Genomic DNA, 20734 nt, shown 5'->3' on the forward strand with positions numbered 1-20734 from the left:
GGGGCCGCCCCTAAGCACCCAAATTGTTTTGAATGTCATTTTGCCTTCCTTCTTTAAGTTAGAGGTATTAATGACTGAAGACTAGAAGGAGAGAAATTATCAATGAACTGAGTAAACTATTCTGAAGGGTCTTTTTGTTTTCTAAAAAAGGAATTACTAAAGAGCTATTTAAATTTTGGCTATATATATTTTCTAACTTTCAAAAGGAAGTCTTCTATGTTTTGAATGTGAAAGTGTGATTGGATTTATTTCGGAAACCAGCGACTGATGCCATAATTTACACTTAAAGACTATGACTTTTACGTATTTAGCAGTACTTTAGTACTAAGAACAGTAAATTGATACCCTTTTTACTTTTCTTTATTGTGCTTTAGTACTAAGAACTAACTCCTCTTAAGAGAAATGTCCTCTTTTCTGTTTCTTAACAAGAGTATGCTAAGCAAAGGGACAATTATATTTCAGGTTGGACAATTTTCTCAAAACAAATTACACAACATATGGAAAGTCCAAACAGATGTATGCAACATCTTTGACATCCAAGTATCCATCAAAGATTCTTGTTTCACTTGATAAAATTAATCTTCTAATAAAAGATTTTTTAAAAACCAAATAGCTAAATGGTGGTGGAGATAATACTGATTGAAAATTATTCTCTAGGAGAGACAGATGGGTAACATTCTCATCCAATTATACCATTAGTTGGCTCTTTCAAATTTTGCCTAATGAGCTCACAATCTCCTACAACTTCTCTTCAGGAAAATTGGGTCTTCTTTCAGACTAGTATTCGTATTACTCTTCTAAAGGTGAATTAGGGCCGGCCCCGTGGCTTAGTGGTTAAGTGCGCACGCTCCGCTGCTGGCCGTCTGGGTTTGGATCCCGGGCGCGCACCAACGCACCACTTCCCGGCCACGCTGGGGCCGCGTCCCACATACAGCAACTAGAAGGATGTGCAGCTGTGACATACAACTATCTACTGGGGCTTTGGGGGGGAAAAACATAAATAAATAAAATCTTTAAAAAAAAAAAGGTGAATTAACTGTTGCCCAAAGAACAGGAATCTAGTAAGTAGACTGACTTACAGGATGAAAAAATTGATTGTGGGTTTAGGCCAAGTAATCTACAAGTTAACCTTGAGGTATTTTCAGAGAAAAATAAAAAGATGTCAATTTACTGTCCTCAAAGTCATGTATTTCAGTTCTTAAATTGATGTGGGACAGAAATGTACTGGTCTGGGTTGAGATCAGGCTTTTCAATTTTGGACTATGCATTTTAATAAGTTCCTAAAATTCTATGCATCCATTTTCCATCTGTAATGGACATGTATGTACTATTTCACAGGTCTTCTGAGAAGCTGATTCATTTCTTTGCTTGCTTACTATGTAAGCTAATAGAGAGGAGGGGATACAAAGATGAATAAAAGTTATAAATTGCTTACCATCTAATAATGAAGTCAAAACCATTCTCATAAGCCTTGAAGAATTAGACTTGAAGTTTGATCTTTTCTAACTATGAAAATGACAAAAATACCCACATCTTTCACCTGTTTCTTAAAACAGCATGATTCTTCACGCTATTTACTCTTTAAACACTTCAGAATCCTTTAGTTAAATGTGACACATCACCAGATAGATTTACACTTTGGTAAAATGCTTCTAAAGTAGCAATCTGGCATGACAGTTTAACTTTACTCAGTGCTATATATACAGAAAAACACATGATCATTAGCGAGCTTAAAAAAAAAAAGCAAATAGAGCACGGTATGGACTCTACAAAGCACACTGACTTTTACCAGAAGCAAAATTTTTAAACTATAACTTTTACAAAGTCAAAATCTTGAACTGCAAAGATAGGAAAGCTATTTCTGTGGTTTACCAGTGTCTGGGAATATTTTCTTTTGTCAATGAGAAGACACAACTTATAAACATGTTTTAAAATATAAATTTATTCTTGCTGTTGGTTACAAGTATTACAACAATTTAATATAATCTGAGGTTTGTAATTACCATGATTTGTTAACATAGGTAAGTTTTGTCACAATCTATGCGTGTCCAAAATATTTTATTTTGCTGGAATGCCACTGTAAATAGCTGGGGGGAAAGTAGCTATGGGCTGGAGTTTAGAAATCTGAGCCAGTATTTAACCTATTTCAAATGTAATTGAGAAAATTTCTGGATGGTATTGCCAGTGTGCATTTCCCACAGCACACACTGCTTATGAAATGTGTACCAAAATAACTATGGCACTCCAGAAAATAGGGTAATAAGTTGAAGTACTGTTCTCATTAGCCTTTAACTAAGGCATAGTAGCTTCTAGCCATGGCATTCAGCTCCAGACATGTTTCCGTGTGGCACATAAATCATAATGATGGTCATTACAGCATTTTTATGTTTTGGTAGCAGGATGTACTCCTCAGCAATGATTATTCTTCATGAGAACTGTCTATGACAGCAACTCAGCATAAAACAAGTTCTTTTTGTTTGCTTTAAGAAAGAAAAAAGGTGCAGTCGTTTCCCAAAGTAATGGACGTACGTGCAAAACCTTGGGTTAAGTGTTTTGGGGGTGGAGAGGGAATGGTCACAGGGATGTACTTAGTCTTCACAGCCATGTTCTTCTACCCCTCTTTTTGATTTGCAAATCTCCTAAGGTGTCAAGAAGGCCAGTGTGACTGCAATACTATAGCAGGAGATCAAGTATAGCATAAAATAAAACCAGTGTATGTACTGTTTTAAGACAATTATTAGGAAACAGTCACTAATTCAGAAGCCAGTGAGACATCCAAGCAGCAGAACAGAAGGTGGGAAAGAGTGGGCCCTGTGAAGTACCAAAGACAGAGTAATATCCATAGTTCAAAAATTTAATTTTATTCTTATATTTTTTTTGTGTGTGAGGAAGATCAGCCCTGTGCTAACATCTGCCAATCCTCCTCTTTTTGCTGAGGAAGACCGGCCCTAGGCTAACATCTGTGCCCATCTTCCTCCACTTTATATGGGATGCTGCCACAGCATGGCTTGACAAGCGGTGCATCTGTGTGCGCCGGGATTCGAACCCTGGGCCGCCGCAGCGGAGCACGCGCACTTAACCACTACGCCCCCGGGCCAGCCCTAATTTTATTCTAATACATTAATTCTAATATATGCCAATAACCTAGTGATAAATCATAAATTTAGTTCACAAAATTTTTAGAAAGCACGTAATATTAACATTCAAATAAGACAAAGTTTTGTACAGAATGAAATGTTTACTGTAATCTTTTTTTAAAGCTGTGACCTACTCTGGAAGATCAACACTGAATTTTAAAAAATCAAAAAAAAGGAAAGTAAGGTTTTTTTCCCACAAATACATAAGAACCACTTGCTGGCAGTTGTATTTTAAGTGCCTGGAATAAAATGGGCCAAACTTTCAAAGGCAGTTAATAACAGCTTGTACAAGGACTTGTTTCATTTGATTTAGCACCAAGTAAAGTAAGAGTAAATACGCCACTGAAGATATAGCGGGTTTCTCCTCCACTTCTCATACTGCCACACTCTTCCTTCAGGCCACAGCACATAAGCAGGCATCCTTGTTGCCCCACTAAGTAATCAAATCATTTTGATTTTAAAATGGCTGCTCAAATTACATTCACTGGCCGAGTTCTTTCCCCTTAAGATAGGATGGCACGGAGCCCTACCAGGTTTCAACTTTGATTAGGAATAAAGAACTCTTCCTTCAGCAAACTCAGTTTCCTGGTCTTTTTTAACCTGTCGTGTAAATCCTTTTAATTGCTACACCTGTTTACTAGTTATGATTGTTATTTATGTCAAAGGAATTTTCCCTAGGCAAACCTTATTAATTTCTATTTCCTAATGACACAGCATGCTTACTTTGCCTAGTGCCACAGGTTTTCTTTCATTCTTTTTTTTGTACTTTAATTTCTTACTCATCAAGGCAGATCATACGTTCTGATCAAAAAGAGAAATTGGTGAGTAGAACCTAAAGGACTCATTTCTTAACCTGAGTAACATCTGAAAACATAAGACTAATTATATTTCCCATTGAAAATTCAATTTTGGTGCTTTTCAAGAACTTATAATGTCAGTTTCTAACAGAAATCATATCCCTCAGTAAATAGGTATTTTCAAAAGCAAACAAGTCATAGGAAACTAATATTTTCCTATATATTAACTGATACATTTTTATGGTGAATTGAAAATTCTGAGTAAACTGAAGATATGTTTAACAACAAAATAAACAGCATATATGGCTAGCTTGTAAGTTTCTTAGTGTAAAGGCAGCAGTGAGTTTGCACCCTGCAACTGATCTGTAAATCCAGTTGCTTTTTTTCTGGAATTTTATAAACACAGTGTCTCAAAAAATCGTGTATCACAGTGCTAGAGATGTCTTTTGGCATCAGTCTACACAAAAGCCTCTGATCAGATACTTCCCCAAATGATATGGAGTTTTTTCTTTTTTTTTTTTACTTTTCCAGAAAAAAAAGGAAACTCTTCTGAACAAACATTAAATTACTACGAACTGCTCTTTTAATCATGCTCTAAATTTTCAAAAGTTTAGACATCTCTGATGTTTCTGAACTGCACACCCATAGAAGATAACTGGATAAAACACACTAGATGATTTCAAAAGATGAATCTTGGTATCTTACGCATTTGGCACATCCTTAATTTCCAGAATAAAATCAGTAGAAATGAAATTAATATAATGAAATTAATATAATTTTCAAAGGATTCATACATGAGTCTTAGGAAAAGGAGCTTCTGCCCATCTTACTAGTTATATGCACTTTTCCTCATGGAGTAACTGATGCTTTCTGGTTTATTTGTGGAACTTTTGTTTGTAGGAAAGCATATACATGGGGCCAGATCTTGTTGGTTTCTGTTCCAGAGAATGTTTCCAACACCCCTTTTTTCCTAAAGATGAAACAAAAACAAACAAAAAAACGGTCTGAGTCTTCCTAATGAGCTTTTTGAAAGTGACTCTTAAAAGATGATAATGTGGATTTAGGAGTCTTAATAAGTATAGGTCTGTGTGATCAAGAGAGAAAGGCACTTGGCTGGGCATTGGAAAACCTAGATTTTAGTTTCAGTTGTGCCCTCTGGCTTACAGAAACGTCACTTAGAAAATAAGAGCACCTATCGTTTATTGAGCATGGGGTAAGTGCTTTAATATAATGATAGTTCATTTAATCCTTTCTGAAGCTCAAGTTTCCTTATTTTACTGATAAAACTGTGTGTCAGAGATGTAAAGAAACAGCCCAAATCACCAAACTGGTAGTATGTTTCCAAACACAGGGCCTGCCAGACACCAGGACACCCCTTGGCTTTCTGTCTAACCCATTTGCAGAACAGCTGTCTAATACTTGATTGTGCTTCCTTCTTTTCGCCTAAGTTCATTTTTTCTTCTATGGTATCCTTCTGAATTTTAGGGGGATAAAAAAGTATTTTTATTGTGTTTCTCCATTTGTCCCCAGGCAGATTTGTCTGGCTTGTCACCAGACCAGTAGTCAGAGTCCGCTTACTCCAGTTTCCTGGAGGTAAGATGGTGAAGAGGATCAGAATCCTGGGGTTGCTTTTTAAAACACACAGCTTCCCTCCAGAAATTCTGGCATTCCTCTTGTTACCCTCCTCTGACCCACTCATATACACACTGGGTTAAAGGCTGCATAAGAGCAGCTGAAGAACTCTGCTTTACTGCTTTCTAAGAACAGGATCAGTCACACCTCCGCAGCCCTTTCTCTAGACTTGCAGAGGTTTCACTGGGGACAAAAGCACTCCTTTCTTGATACCGCATAAAATTTGGAACAGTTAAGACTAACTTAAAAAACTCCCACTGTTTCTTGGTAAGAAACATCTGCTAAGCAGAGACATGATGCTAATACAGTATTCTTTGCACATTAGAAGCCCTCCTGCTTCTAAATTCACAGACATCTTGTAAAGCTTTGAAGAGAACAAGCTTCTTAGCTGCTGTAAGCCTCTTGAAAAGCCACTGTAAAATCAAGCCAATGTCACAAGTGGGTTAATTACTAAGGGCACAACTACAGGCACCTATTCAATCCTAACTAAAGCTATACCTTGGACAAACATTTGTCATTTTAATTTCTATGTAATAAAACGGAACCAGCTTCAACTATTGGTCCTCTAAAGAGTAAGCGCATTGTGTTGTTTGTAAACACAGACCTAATTACTCTATAAATCTTCCACAGCTCCAAGAGTTTTAAAAACAACAATATAACTGTCAGTATTTCAAAATAACAATGCTGACTATCACTAAAGTTGTTGCAAATACCACTTGCAATTTTTGGTTCAGTCCAGTCCTAGTTCTGTGTGTGGGAGCTTACAAGGAAAAGCTTCAATTAATGGCAAGAGGCAGCAAAAGCCACAAGCATCAGACAGATTAGGGTATCTCCTAAGATGGGGACCCGGGTTACACACTTCATCTCTGCAGCCCTCCCCAAGTTCCCTCCCCTCATTTTACAGAACTAATCCCCACAGCCACTGTACCGCCACTGCATTCAGTGATTTACCTCTATTAATAGCCTTGCAGTGTTGTTGTCAGCCCAGCAACAACGCGTTCTCCCTTCTTCTGGTTACTTTTGAGTGAATAACAAACGCTTTTGGGAAAACAACCTCTTCACCAAACTCCATCTATGAGATTCAGGTGGGATTGTCCCCATTTCCCAGCTTCAAGGATGGACATGAGAGCTAATCAGTGCCAACTCCAGGACTTTTGCTGGCAAAGAGGCTCTCTTTCCTGCTGGGGTAGCTAAACTGGTAAGGAGGTAAGCTGGAGTGATGAGGGGCTCACAAAGGGAGAGCCCACCAGAGATTGAAGCCAACACAGGAAAATGGAGCAGAGCCTGACTGAGGTCTAATGACACTGTTTGAACACCTGGACCCAGCCATCTACCTTTGGACATCTTAGTTACATGACCAATAAATTTTCCTTTTGCTTAACCTAGTGTGAATTACGTTCCTGATTGATATAAGCACGTTGGATGATAAATATTATTTACCCAGCTCTCTGCCTCACCCACATATGGCAGGTGAGTTTCTTGGGGCTTGGCAGGGACTAGGTCTAATTATCTGTGTGTAGACTAAGAGCCTAGTGCAGTGTCAAAAGAGTAAATAATAACAGCTAACACTCAGTGATTTAATAGTGCCAGGGCTACTGTCAGTCTTTACATGGATTCTGTCACTTAATTCCCTTAACAACCCTATAAAGTAGGTACTATTTAATATTGCTTTGATTTTACACATGAAGAATTTGTGGCACAGAGGTTAAAAGCCCAAGGCCACAGCACTGGTAATCTGCAGAGTCAGGCTCATTATACAAATCACAAAATTACAGTAACAGCTACTGTGTGGAAAGTGAATCGCCAACCCCTTGTAATTTTGCCCTCCAGAAATAACTATTAAAACAATTTGGCGACTATTGCTTTAGATTTCACTGCATGCTTACCCTATAACAACAACAATAATAATATTTAATAATTATAAAATGCTTACTATGTGTCACACACAATTCTAAGAGGTACACATATCAATTCATCTTTCCACGCTCTATTCTCATACAGAGGAGAAAACAGAAGTTAAGGCCAAGTTACTGGATGGTGAGCGGGGATTTGAAATTAGGCAGTCTGGCTCCAGAGTCTGTGCTCTAACCACAACACTGTCCTGTCCTGACGCTGAATCATTATTCAGTAAGTGAATGAATGAAAGGAAAGGGGATGCAATCAGTCCTCTATAAGGAGAGGAAGACTGAGTAAGGAAACTGGATCGTTTCTTAGCCTGCGTCAAAAATTAATTCAGCATGGTTCCCATATCTGTTGTGGAATATGAATTCCCTGAACAGCAGATAAAACTATGTTAGAATATAAGCTTTTAAAGACTGTTAGCCAAATAAATGATCTGAGGGTTAGCTGCCATTTGAGAGTCTTCTGTGCTACAGTGTCCTCTATTGTCACAGGTAGAGTTTGGGTGAGACTAACCCACTCCCAGCTCCGGGTGTGGACCAATCAGTGTAATCCTTCCCATCCCAGTGACTGGTTCAGGAATGGGCCGTAACCCAGGCCTAAAACAGTAGAGTACAAGGCATTCCCTGACCACAGAGGCTGTTTAATTCAACCTGCGTGATGCTCAGGGCTTTTGTTCACCAGGGGAAAGGTGACCCCTCAGCCCTTCATGAAAGATGATGCCCTGGCTGTTCCTGGCAACTGTCTGCAACTATGCAGGGAGCCTGAGGACAAGCCAACACAAAGTTGAGAGAATAAAAAAAGCAAAACTCCGATCAACCCTAGGGGCAAGTGAAGCCCAACCTACCTTCTGGACTGCTCTGTTACATAAGCTAATACATTTCCTTTACTATGTAAACCAATTTGAACTGGATCTTCTGGTATTCTAGCATTTCGGCTGCAAAGCATGTGTAAGCAAAAACTGACTTAGTGCTTCATCATGTAAGAGAAGTTCTAAAAAGCGAAAACTCACTGGTAGTATTCCAGGACCGGCTTTGTTTGGGCTTCGTAAGCCTTCAGTCTCTTGACAACCGTCTCTGGTCTGTCATCCTCGCGCTGAATGAGAGGCTCACCAGTCAGATCATCAATACCCTAAACAAGAATTAAAAGAGATTGGTATCAAATATCACATTTTTGAAGGATATTTTTATAAGCAGATGATTTTTAAACATACATCTTTTTTCAAGCACCAAGCATAAAAATGTGCTTTTAAATAAACGGAATCAAATTCAAACCCAGATCATTGCAATACAGCGCCATGAGACCCCAGGATAATTGCTACAGTGTCAGTCACCTCCTCCTTAAAGATTTTCTAAGCAGCCTCTAAATAATTTCACATATATACAAAAAGATTCACCTACACACGTGGAATCTCAACTGCAAGCCCTAAATGAGCCAAGGTGTTGCTAATCCCTATTACCCCAGCTCCCAACACACTCACTGGCACACAGTAGGAAGTCAATAAATGCTTCTGAAGGAATAACAAACCCCCGCTGCTCCTGGGGACACCTTTACCACCAACCTGAGTGGACCAGACCAGTCAACTACACCAAGGAATCTGAGAATATACCCTCAGGAGTTTTGGACTGGCGGAGGATTTCCAAGGTCTTAAAACCTATGTCTCTGCGGGCAAGAGGACTCAAGACAGTGTGCTATGTGGAAGGCCATGTCAGCTCCACCACAACTACTCACCACAGTTTTGGGAGGGTTGAATTCCATGTTGTAGACTCGGCCGCTGGCTGGATGAATCCAGCGAGCAGTGAGGCGGTGCTTAATGACCTCAAAGGGCACATTCAGATTAATGACTGTGTCTATCTGATAAGCTTTATCCAGGGCTTCTGCCTGTGGAAGTGTCCTTGGAAAACCTTTACAAATGAAAAAAAAGAAAAAAAGGAAGGAAGGGAGGGAGGAGGGAAGAAGGAAGAGAATTAGGTAATGTTAAGCAATCTGAACAAAAGCAGTAACACCAGGCAGGCTGATTACACCTGTAGGGCAACTGTGATGGTTAGTTTTACGTGTCAACTTGGCGAGACCATGCGTGCCCCAATATTTGGTCAAACACTATTCTGGGTTTGTCTGTGAGGGTGTTTTTGGATGCGATTAACATTTAAATCAGTAGACAGTAGAGCAAATTGTTCTCCCTAATATGGGTGGGCCTCATCTAATCTATTGAAGGCTTGGACAGAAGGAAAGGGCGGACCCTCCCTGCCAAATAAAGGGGGATTCCTCCTGCCTGACTGCCTTTGAGCTGAGACTTGGCGTTTTCCTGCCTTCAGACTCAAATTGAAACATCAGCTCTTCCTGGATCTCGAGCTTATCGGCCTTCAGACTGGAACTACATCACCCATCAGTTCTCCAGATCTCCAGCTTGTTGACTACCCCTGAAGATCTTGGGAATGGTAGCCTCCATAATCATGTGAGCCAATTCCTCACAATAAATACCTCTCTCTTTAAAAACTAAAAATCAACCCATCCTCAAGGATTCCGTCACACCTCTGGCAGGGGAAAGTTTACAGCTGATTGTAAGTTACTCTCCAGCCTTCCTTCTTCCTTTTGCGGGGATCCTCCCTCATCATAAAATATTCTCAAAGGAGGGGGAAGGAACTAAAGTCACATCTGAAGAGAGCTTAGAAATCATGCAGTCCGCTTCCCTCTTTCCATTTGGATAAAGAAGCAGGCCCAGAGAAGATGACTGGCCCAAGGCCTCAGGGTGGTGAGTGGCAGCCCACCATCCATGATGTCTGTCTGTACCCATGAAATGCTCCTTCTGCTTGCACTCATCATTTGGGGCAGCTGAAATGCTCGAGACACTTCACTTACCATCCAATAGCCAGCTGTTTTGGGTGAGATTTTTCAGCTCATGAAGGGCCAGCCGGGTCATGACATCATCTGGGATGAGCTTCCCTTGGTCAATGAAAGTCTTGGCTAACACACCAATTTCTACAGCAGAGGCGGGGTGGGGGGGGAAGCAAATCAGCAAGTGCATTTGCTCTATCCCACTCCAGGCCCCTAGGAAACTGGCTGCCTAAAGAAGATCTCCGGACAACACCTTCATATGAAAATGTGCATCATCAACTTTCGGGATAAAAAACAGAGGTTACAAAATAATCTATGCCTATCTGAAATTCTCCATTATGTAAAAATATATAAATTTAAATGTATAGACAGAAAAAATAATGGAAAGCTACAGACCAATATGTTAACAGTAGCTATCTCTGTGTGATAGAACCGTAAGTGATTTTTTTACATATTTGCATGTTCTGTTTCTTTAAATTTTCTATCAGAAAAAAATATATAGAATAACTGAAATTATTGTCTTTGTAAATAAGAATTTGAAATAGTCATTATTTTTAAGTGGCTCAGTTTAAGTGCCTATCATGTTACCGTAGAGATTTTTCTAAACCTCTAAAATATATGCTGCTGTCGCAATTCAATTTTTGACCAGTTAGCACTGTGATCATATTATATTTTTATTAATAAAACACCCTGGAAGGGGGTGGCCCAGTGGCATAGCGGTTAAGTTCAAGCGCTCTGCTTCGGCGGCTCGAGGTTCTCAGGTTCAGATGCCGGGCATGGGTCTACGCACCACTTATCAAGCCATGCTGTGGCAGGTATCCCACATATAAAGTAGAGGAAGATGGGCATAGATGTTAGCCCAGGGCCAATCTTCCTCAGCCAAAAAAAGAGGAGGATTGGCAGCAGATGTTAGCTCAGGGCTAGTCTTCCTAACCAAAAAGAAAAAAGAAAACACCCTGGAAAAGAATTTATGAACAATTTAAAAACATTACCCACAAGTATTTGTCATCCTTATGCAACAGTATTTTAATTTCCTCCTCATCTCTCACCAAACTATTTATATACATTCAGAATTGTAATACCATTGGAATCTGTGTATCTATACTTTTGTGTTCTTTTTTCACTTAGCATTATTTTGCAGATACTTTTCAGTGATTTTATATAGTCATTTTTGGTAACTATATAACACTCCACTAATATATATCCACGTTTGATACATAAAAATACACTCTATCACACCAGTACTGTTAGACATTTAAATTATTTAAACTAGTTTTAGTTTTTCCCTACCACTGCTGCTTTTAAAGATCTTAACACCCTTTCTTTTTTCTTTTTCTTTCTTTTTTTTGTCTTCTGAATTATTTCTCAAGGATAAATTCCCAGGAGTCAGATTAAAGAGTCAAAGTATATGACTGTTTTCATAATTCTCGGCATGAATTGCCATACTGACTTCAGAACAGATTCTAAACTGTCAAATTCATGAAACTTTAGATTTTAACTAAGCACATTAACTGCATAGAAATTGGCTGCCATTTGACAGGTGTACTGCCGGGGTTTACAAACTGAATCTGGAAGAGGCCCTGGGTTCTGAGAGTGCTCAGGACTCATTAAAATACCCTGTTGGAAAGGTCCAAACACTTAGTACGTGTGCACCTCTCTGCTGTCAGGCTTCAGATCAGTGATCTGGGGAAGCTGAGCTCAACCTCAACAACAGTGTTTGGGAAACACGTAAAAGCTTGCGATTCTCCAGGGCTGAGTCCCTAAAACTGGTATTGGTCCCTCCTCTCACCTCTCACTCTTTAGGCTAAACCCTCTTCTAAACCATCAACTAATGGCAACAAATGGATTGAGATGATGGGATTAACTAATAAAGTACTTAATTTCATCAGTATAAGAAAAGCCTTAAGAAATGATGTTCTTGCCACTTCTGTTCAACATTATACAAGAGATTGTAGCCAGGGCAATTAGTCCAAAAGAGAAATAAAAGGCAGCCAGAAAGCAAGAAGTAAAACTATCCCTATTTGCAGATGACATGATCTTGTATATAGAAAATCCACTAAGGAATCCACTAAAAAACTATCAGAACTAATAAATGAGTTCAGCAAAGTTACAGGGTACAAGATCAATATACAAAAATCTAACAATGAACAACCTGAAAATAAAATTAAGAAAACAATTCCATTTACAATTGCATCAAAAAGAATAAAAAACTTAGCAATATACTTTTTTTAAAAAGTGCAAAACTGGTTATCTGAAAACTACAACATTACTGAAAGAAATTAAAGAAGAGCTAACTAAATGGAAAGACATCTCATATTCATGGATTAGAAAAGTTAATATTAAAATGGCAACACTCCCTGAAAATGATCTACAGCTTCAATGCAATCCTATCAAAATTCCAGCTGGTGTCTTTGCAGAGACTGACAAACTGATCATAAAATCCATATGCAAATGCAAGGGGCCCAGAATAGCCAAAACAATCTTAAAAAAGAACAAAGTTGAAGGACACACACTTCGAATTTCAAAACAGCAATCAAGACACCATGATACTGGCATAAGCCTGAACATAACAGATTAATGGAAAAGAATGGAGAGTCCAGAAATAATCCCTCACATTTACAGTCAATTGATTACTGACAAAGATGCCAAGACAATGCAGTGGGAGAAAAAACAGTCTTTTCAGGGGCTGGCCCAGTGGCGTAATGGTTGGGTTTGCATGCTCCACTTCGGCAGCCCAGGGTTTACAGGTTCGGATCCCAGGTGTGGACCTACACACTGTTCATCAGGCCATGCTGTGGTGGCGTCCCACATACAAAATAGAGGAAGATTGGCACAGATGTTAGCTCGGGGACCATCCTCCTCAAGCAAAAAGAGAAAGACTGGCAACACATGTAAGCTCACCCCCCAAAAAAAAAAAAAGTCTTTTCAACAAATGGTGCTGAGACAACTGAAAATCCACATACAAAAGAATAAAGTTGGACCTCTGCCTCACACTGCATATAAAAATTAATTCAATATGTATCATAGACCTAAATGTAAGAGCTAAAACGACAAAACTCTTAAAAAAAAACATAGGTGTAAATCCTCGTGACTTTGCATTAGGCAATGAAATGGTTTCTTACATCTGAAACCAAAAGCACAAGCAACAAAGGAGAAAATAGATTAACTAGACTTCATTAAAATTAAAAACCTTTATGCTTCAAAGAACACCATCATGAGAGTGAAGACAATCCACTGAATGGGAGAAAATTTTTGTAAAGTGTATATCTGATAAGGAACTTGTATCTAGAATATCTAAAGAATTCTTACAACCCAACAAATCAAAAGATAAACCCATTTTTAAAAAATGGACAAAGGATCTAAATATAAAAAAGCAGATACACAAGTGGCCAATAAGCACATGAAAAGATGCTCAACACCATTAGATATTAGGGAAATACAAACAGAAACCATGAGATACCACTTCACACTCACTAGGATGCCTATAATCAAAAAGACAGATAATAACAAGTGTTGGCAAGAATGTTGAGAAATTGAAACTCTCACATATTGCTGGTAGGATTATATAAGGTATAACCAAGTTGGGAAACAGTGTGGCAGTTTTTCAAGAGGTTAAACTGAGTTACCATATGACCTAGCAATTCCACTCCTAGGTATATACCCAAGAGAAATAAAAACATCTGTCTGTACAAAAACTTATATATGCATGTTCATAGTAATATTATTCACAGTAGCCAAAAAGCAGAAACAACCCAAATGTCCATCAAGTGATGAATGGATTAAAAAATGTAGTATATCCATACAAAATTATATTAATCAGCCATAAAAAGAAATGAAGCACTGACACATCACAAAGTGTATGAACTTGAAAACATTATGCTAAGCAAAAGAAGCCAGACACAAAAGACCACATATTGTATCATTCCATTTATATGAAATGTCCAGAACACGCAAATTTAGAGAGAGAGAAGGAAGATCAGTGGTTGCCTAGGGCTGGGAGTGCTGGGAAAAACGGGGAGTGACTGCTAATGGAAATAGTGTTTCTTTTTGGGGTGATAAAAATGTTCTAAAATTGATTGTGTTGCACAATCAAATGGTTGCACAACTCTTGAATGTACTAAAATCCACTGAAATGTAAATCTTAAATGGGTAAATTATATGCTATGTGAATTAAAATCTCAATAAAGCTGTTAGGAAATAAAAAATGGAGCGCCCCTTAGGGAAAGCAATATTGTTAAAGGTACAGAACAGTATGTACAGTTTGCTACCATTTGTGTAATAAAGAAAAAAAACAGAGGGAAGAACAGGTAAACATTTGGTTGTATGTGCATGAAATATCTCTGGAAGGATCCTTCCACCAACTGTCCTTTTATATTTTTTGGATTTCCAAATCATGTAAATGTCTTGCCTATTACAAATCAAATATTTAACCATTACAAAAATAATTTTCTCTACTGTCTGTATCATTCTAGTTAGGCATATTTATGCTGCACGGGTGCACGTTTTGTCAGACATACAGAATCTTGGGAGCTGACAGAGGCTTTGAAGATTATCTACTGAGTTCAACCCCTCGAACTGAAAGAGAACAAATGAGATTCAAAAGGGTTAGCCAAGGGTTATGTCTTTGAAAAACACTACGCTGCAGGGCAGTTTCTCAAACTTTGGGCAATAATATGGAAACCTTACAGTTTCTGCCACAGTTGAACTATAATTTACTATATACTGTTCTTTAAAATGACTCAGCTTTTTAAATTAATAAACTATAATGTTTATGAAATTAAAGGTTTGGTATGCTAGTCATTATTTTTCAAATACACTTAAAATAAATAGATAAAAAAATTTTGTCTACCTAAAATTATCTCATGAGCCTCAACTTGGGAAACACTGCATAATAAAAGGGAAATTTAATTGGCACACAAGGACACCTGGGTTTTTCACCCTTGTCTCTCAGTAACTGCTGTTTATTATTGAGCAGGTTCTTTAACCTCTCCTGAACTCGGTTTCCTCATCTTTAAATGAGAGGGGTGGACTATCGTCTAAGGGTGAGACTCAAGTTCCCTGACTCCAGGGTCCAGTGGTGGTCATTGGGGAACCCAGGTTTGCCACCGTCAACAGGTTGCCTCGTGTTTCCAGTGTCCTTATCACATCTGCTGGAATGATTTTAAACTTCAGCTATAAAATACAGCCATGGGTTATAAAACATGGCATCCTCATAAAATGGTGGTTGGACAGTAAACTGGCACCATCCTTCTGTAGCACTATAATGATGGAACTATTACTTATAGAAATTCCATTCGAGGGAGTTTGAAGGAAATAAGCAGAGATGCTGCCACATGTTCATGTACAAAGATAGTCATAATGGTATTTATTATAGCAAAGAATAGTTAACAACATAAATGTTCAATAATAGGAAAACATTCTAATTAATAATTGTGCAATCTTGATGAAATTAAATATCATTTTAAAACTACTTACAATATGTGAAGGAAAAAGGGTATCTAAGCCATCACTTAGAATACAACAATTTGCAAATACACACAGATGCAAGAGAGAAAAAAGAAAAAGAAAAAAAAAAGAATATAAGAGAAAGCACCAAAGGGTTAATTATCATCGTCTCGGGGTGGTGAAATTACAGAGGATTTTAATTTCCTTTTTTATGTCTACATGACATGTTTTTCTTCCTTTATAATAAATATAGTTTACTTTTAGTATCAAAAAATATTAAGCAGTATTTTTTAAATAAAAGATTACATGTCTCTTTTGCCTCCGATCCTGTGGGAAATATCTAATCCATTCACAAATATTTATTGAAAATACATCCATAGTCCTGAGATACAGAACATCTGTAATAAGAACCTCAAGACACCTCCCAAAGCTCCGGTTTCCATTTTCCTTGTTCAAGAATTGCCCATAAAGACTCCAGAATGAGCAAGCTGAACCTCGTCCCCAGCAATCCTCTCCTCCCTCCCTCTAGCGCCTCTTTTCATGTTGTGGAGCCAGAAAGAGGGCAGCAGGCATGTCATGGGATGTTAAGGATAAACAAAGAGCGCTGTTTCTTAATTTTAAAAAAACTTTACTTAATTGGCTTTAAATTTAATTTTTAAAAATGTCCTGTGTTTTCACAAATTAATGTATCTTTAACTCTTTGCTGAAGGTGTTCTTTAACCACACAGTTATGCCTCACTGCTCAGTTATTTTTCAGAGAATCCCTTTAGGATTCTTTACTCCCTTCCACTTTGGATAACTTTACCCCAGCTGGGTGCAGTACTGGAGACTGTTTTTGTTACCTAACTACTTCAATATGTTGCAACAAGAACACTTAGCCAGCGAGCCAAACAATTTAACCTTTTGAAGAAGTTTAATTAACTACAAAATACTTATATGACTTTTTAAAAGATGAATGTTAGAAGAAAAAAATAAAAGTAGTAATTCACAAGACTCGGTGCTAAACCAAAGAACTCCAAGAAACTAACTAAAAACACTGGAGTGATTCTTTTTTTCATTTAAATGTCAGTATTTTGAAACAAACAAAAAAACCCCACCTGGAAATAACATATATGTCCACCAACTGGGGATCGGTTAAAAAAAAAAAATCATAGTAGATTCAGCACATAGATGCCTATAGACGCATCAAAAAAGTTAAACGGATTTCTATGTTTTCATGTGGAAAGATATCCCAGATATAAAGTGAGAACACACTTAGTGCAAAATACATACATAGCATGATTACATGTTGCTTTGTTGCTTAATATAAAGGATATACATATATGTGTTGTACACAAATACACATTTCTAAAAGAAAAAACATCACACTGTTACCCTCTTAAGATTGTGAGGAAGGGAATGAAAGCGGGTTTTACTTTTCACTTCACGTACTTCCCTTCTGTTTCCAATCCTTTTTTACCTTGTGCAGGCATTACTTCCATAATTTTTTAAAAGGCGTTTCAAAATGAGTTCTGTTTTGGAAAATAAATGTTAACACTTTTGAGATAAAAAAAACCTCACTGTGTTGACTTTTTGAAAACAGCTTTCTTAAGATATAATTTACATAACATAAAATCCACCCATTGTAAAGTGTACAGTTTGTTGACTGGATTTTGTGCTGAGTTGTAAGAATTTACTTGGCATGAGAAACAACAATGTTTCAGATAACCACGCACAAGAATAGCTTTCGTGTTTAAGAAATCTCTGGGGGTATAAAGATCTAAGCCAATTTTGTGACTGCAACGAGGGTAAATAATATTCGTCCTTCAGATATGGGGGAAAGGTCAGAACCAGAAAATCCCATAGAGTTTAATCCAAAAAAAAAAAAAAAGTCAAAAGAGAAAGAGCACACAGTTCTCCAGGCTCAAGGGCACGTGGAGACCACAGCTGGATGGACCCTCAGGGGCAGCTGCGACTGGGGTCGGTCATGCTCTCAGAGCCAAGTGGTGTCCTTTAATCTTTGACCTTCGAACTTGTCCTAACTTCCCAGTTTTTCCCCCCAATAACCCGCCTGAAGTTGTCCACAAGGCCAGAGGTTTCGGGGAGCTGTAGCTCAGCGGCCCGAGGTCCCTCCCCGGGATGGGGAAGGGAGATGCCGCACCTGCTTCCCGGGACCCGCATCCCGCCGCCCCGGCCCCTCTGCCCGCAAATCCCGACCTGGGATACAGCGCGCGCCCACCCCTCCACGTGCTCCCACCTGTGCCCCGAAGCATGTTGTCTCGGAGCAGGTCCCCGCTGGAGAGGTGCTTCAGCTCGAAGTGTTGGGTGATGCGCGACGACACGGTGCCCTTGCCCGAGCCCGGCGCCCCCATGATCACGGCGCGCAGTAGGCGCGCGGACACCCCCATGGCCGCAGGGAGAGGCCCGCGCCGACGCTGGGGCTTCGGCCTGGCTGCGCGCTCACCCCGCTCGGCGGCCCGGAGCCGGCCGGCTGGCAGCGCTGCGAACACACGGCGGCCCGCGCCCGAGCGCTCCCGGAAGTGAGGCGACGGTCACCCGTGCCGCCCCGCCCGCGCCCGGCCGGGCAGCTGCGCCCGCCCCTCGGCAACCCGGGCGCCACCCTCCCCCGCGCCCGGCCCAGCCCAGCCCAGCCCAGCCCGCGCAAGCCGCGCCCCCTCGGCGACCCCGCACCCCCTCGGCCGCCGGGCGCGCGCCGGCGCTCCTCCCCGCTTCCTCCCCATCCGCCTGCTCCTCTCTGCGCCCTACGGCTGCCCCTCTGCACCCCCTTTGCTCTCCGCCGCCCCCAGGCCTCCTCGGCGACCCCCGCGCCATGTCAGTCGCGGCAGGATAGACTGCGCCCCTCCCTGCCCCTCCCAACCCTTGCGCCCTTTTGCCACCACCTGTGCCCCTCCGCTCTCCTGGGTCACCAGACACTCCTCGCCCCATCGCCTGAGCCCGCATTTTCCTCCCCTCTCTTCCGCCTTCCCCTCCTTTGCTGCTGAGCGACCTCTCCTCCAACTCCCTTGCTTTCACGCTGGTTTTTAAGGTCTATCTGTGTAGAATCACAGCGGGTGACAATGAGCTGAAAGGGCCTTCTTCCTCATTTCACAGGAAAGGAAATCCAGCTGAAATCAAGTGAGGTGCTCCAACTCACCCAGCTATTGAGGGGTGTCTCTTACCTCCCAGGATCACACTTGCAGATTCAAAAGTAGCTGTTCCTTTTATTCAGCAGAGCCTAAAAGTAGTGGCTCTGCCTCAGGTTCCCTTATTTCCCCTCGGCAATGCGTTGATCCCATAAATGTTTATCCAGTGCCTACTGTGTGCCAGATACTGTTCCAAGGGGCCTCTGGGAGGCTATGGTGAACAAGACAAAATTTCTACTCCTTGGAGTTTAAAGTCTGGTGGTAGAGGCAGATCATAACAAGGAAACGAATAAATGAGCAAGATAATTTGAGATACTAATGTGAACAAAATAAAATCGAATGTGTGAAGGTGTGGAGGGAGGCTGTTTTAGATGGGGTGGGCAGTCAGTAAAGCTTGGAAAAATGGCATTTCCTCTGAGTACTGAATGAGAAGATGGAAGGAGAAGGACACAGACAAGGTGGAAAGGCCCTAAAACTGAATGTTTGGCATGTTCTGGGAATAGAAACACAAGACAAACATTTGGTACCTTTTCCTCTGTAAAATGGGCATGAAAGATTAGTATGGAGTTGTTAAAATAATGTGTGTAAAGTACAATGCCAGAGACAGGGTAAGTGCTCAATGAAGGTCATCTATTATTAGTATCATTTCTTTGTGCTAGGACAATATGTTAAGGCTGAAAGAAGGCTATGTGAGAATAAACAGTACCATCCTCCTCAGAGGTTGCCAAAACCTGCTTTCGATTTCAAAGATAGAAATTATTTCAGAGAGAGATGGTAAGGGAGAGCTTGCTCCGTGGTGAATCTGAGCTGGATGAATGGATTTAATAAGTAGACAGTGCCATGCTTAGAAAGAAATGTAATAGTCATACATATTCATTACTAAGAAAGAAAGAATGAAAATAAATGAATTAAACATTCCATTCATATAGTTAGAAAAAGGACATCAGAATAACACAAGGAAAGCAAAGGAAGGGATTAAATAAAGGAAAAGAACATAAATCAACGGATTAGAAAACCTAAGAAACAGAAGTCACAAAAGAATGAAAAGGCCTGGACAAGCACAAGTTACAAAACACTGGAAAACCTGAAGGTATGGAGAAAGTACTTCTAATCTCCAAAGCTGGGAACATTTGAACTTGTAGTCACAAAAGAGACCTGAAAGAAAATCCCGGGGAAATTTGGCTTAGAAAGAAATGTTCATACAAACAAACAAAAAGTTAGCTGAGGAATCATGCTGTCATTGGGGAGGAAAAGCTGAGTGTTGTGGTTACATCAACAGGCCCCACAAAGCACTAGCTAACTGCAGCTTTGTTCAAGTTTGTTGATTACGAATGAGTGACTTACTGCCAAACTGTGGGAAATCTCCTGGCAACTCTGCCTCGCACAGTCATTTCACCATACACAGGTATTTGTGTGGGTTGGTCCTTCACTGTTTACCTTGCCCCAATGGTAAAGACACTGAGTTCCAAATAATACAACAGAAAGTGTGAGTCAAGAAGAGATTTAAGAAGTACTTGTATGTTGAGGCTTGCCCTCTAGGAATCCTGAAGAGGGCAGGATCTGAAGATGCCTGAGATAGAAGACCGTGTGGACAGAGGCCCAGCTGTGCAAGTCATTCCAGCCATTCCAGCTGAGCTGCCAGTTGTAGCCACATGAGTGAACCCAGGGGTAGGTGGATTAGACAGTGGAGAAAGAATTTTTCCCTGAGCAACTAGAATAGAATTGTCATTAACTGAAATTGGGAAGACTGTAGGAGATATAGGTTTGGGGAGAATATTAGAGTTGTGTTGGGGTAAGTTAAGTTGGAGATGCCTTGGGAAATCCAGAGGGAGTTGTCAAGAAAGCAGTTAGATGTACAAATTTTGAG

The 20734-nt window shown here is 40.0% G+C and overlaps 1 protein-coding gene across 1 annotated transcript; it reads right to left on the minus strand.

The window, feature by feature from the left end:
• Positions 1–1922: 1922 nt before the first annotated feature.
• Positions 1923–18246, minus strand: AK3 (adenylate kinase 3). Its single transcript, XM_004440665.3, has 5 exons — positions 17982–18246; positions 10325–10444; positions 9197–9369; positions 8478–8596; positions 1923–4904 (listed from the first exon to the last, which is right to left on the minus strand). Exons 1-5 carry the CDS (start codon positions 18130–18132, stop codon positions 4784–4786), a joined length of 684 nt encoding a protein of 227 aa, XP_004440722.1. The 5' UTR covers positions 18133–18246; the 3' UTR covers positions 1923–4783.
• Positions 18247–20734: the final 2488 nt, after the last annotated feature.

Source organism: Ceratotherium simum, chromosome 20 (assembly GCF_057802395.1).
Source record: "Ceratotherium simum simum isolate JZ-2026a chromosome 20, ASM5780239v1, whole genome shotgun sequence".
Classification (NCBI taxonomy): domain Eukaryota; kingdom Metazoa; phylum Chordata; class Mammalia; order Perissodactyla; family Rhinocerotidae; genus Ceratotherium; species Ceratotherium simum.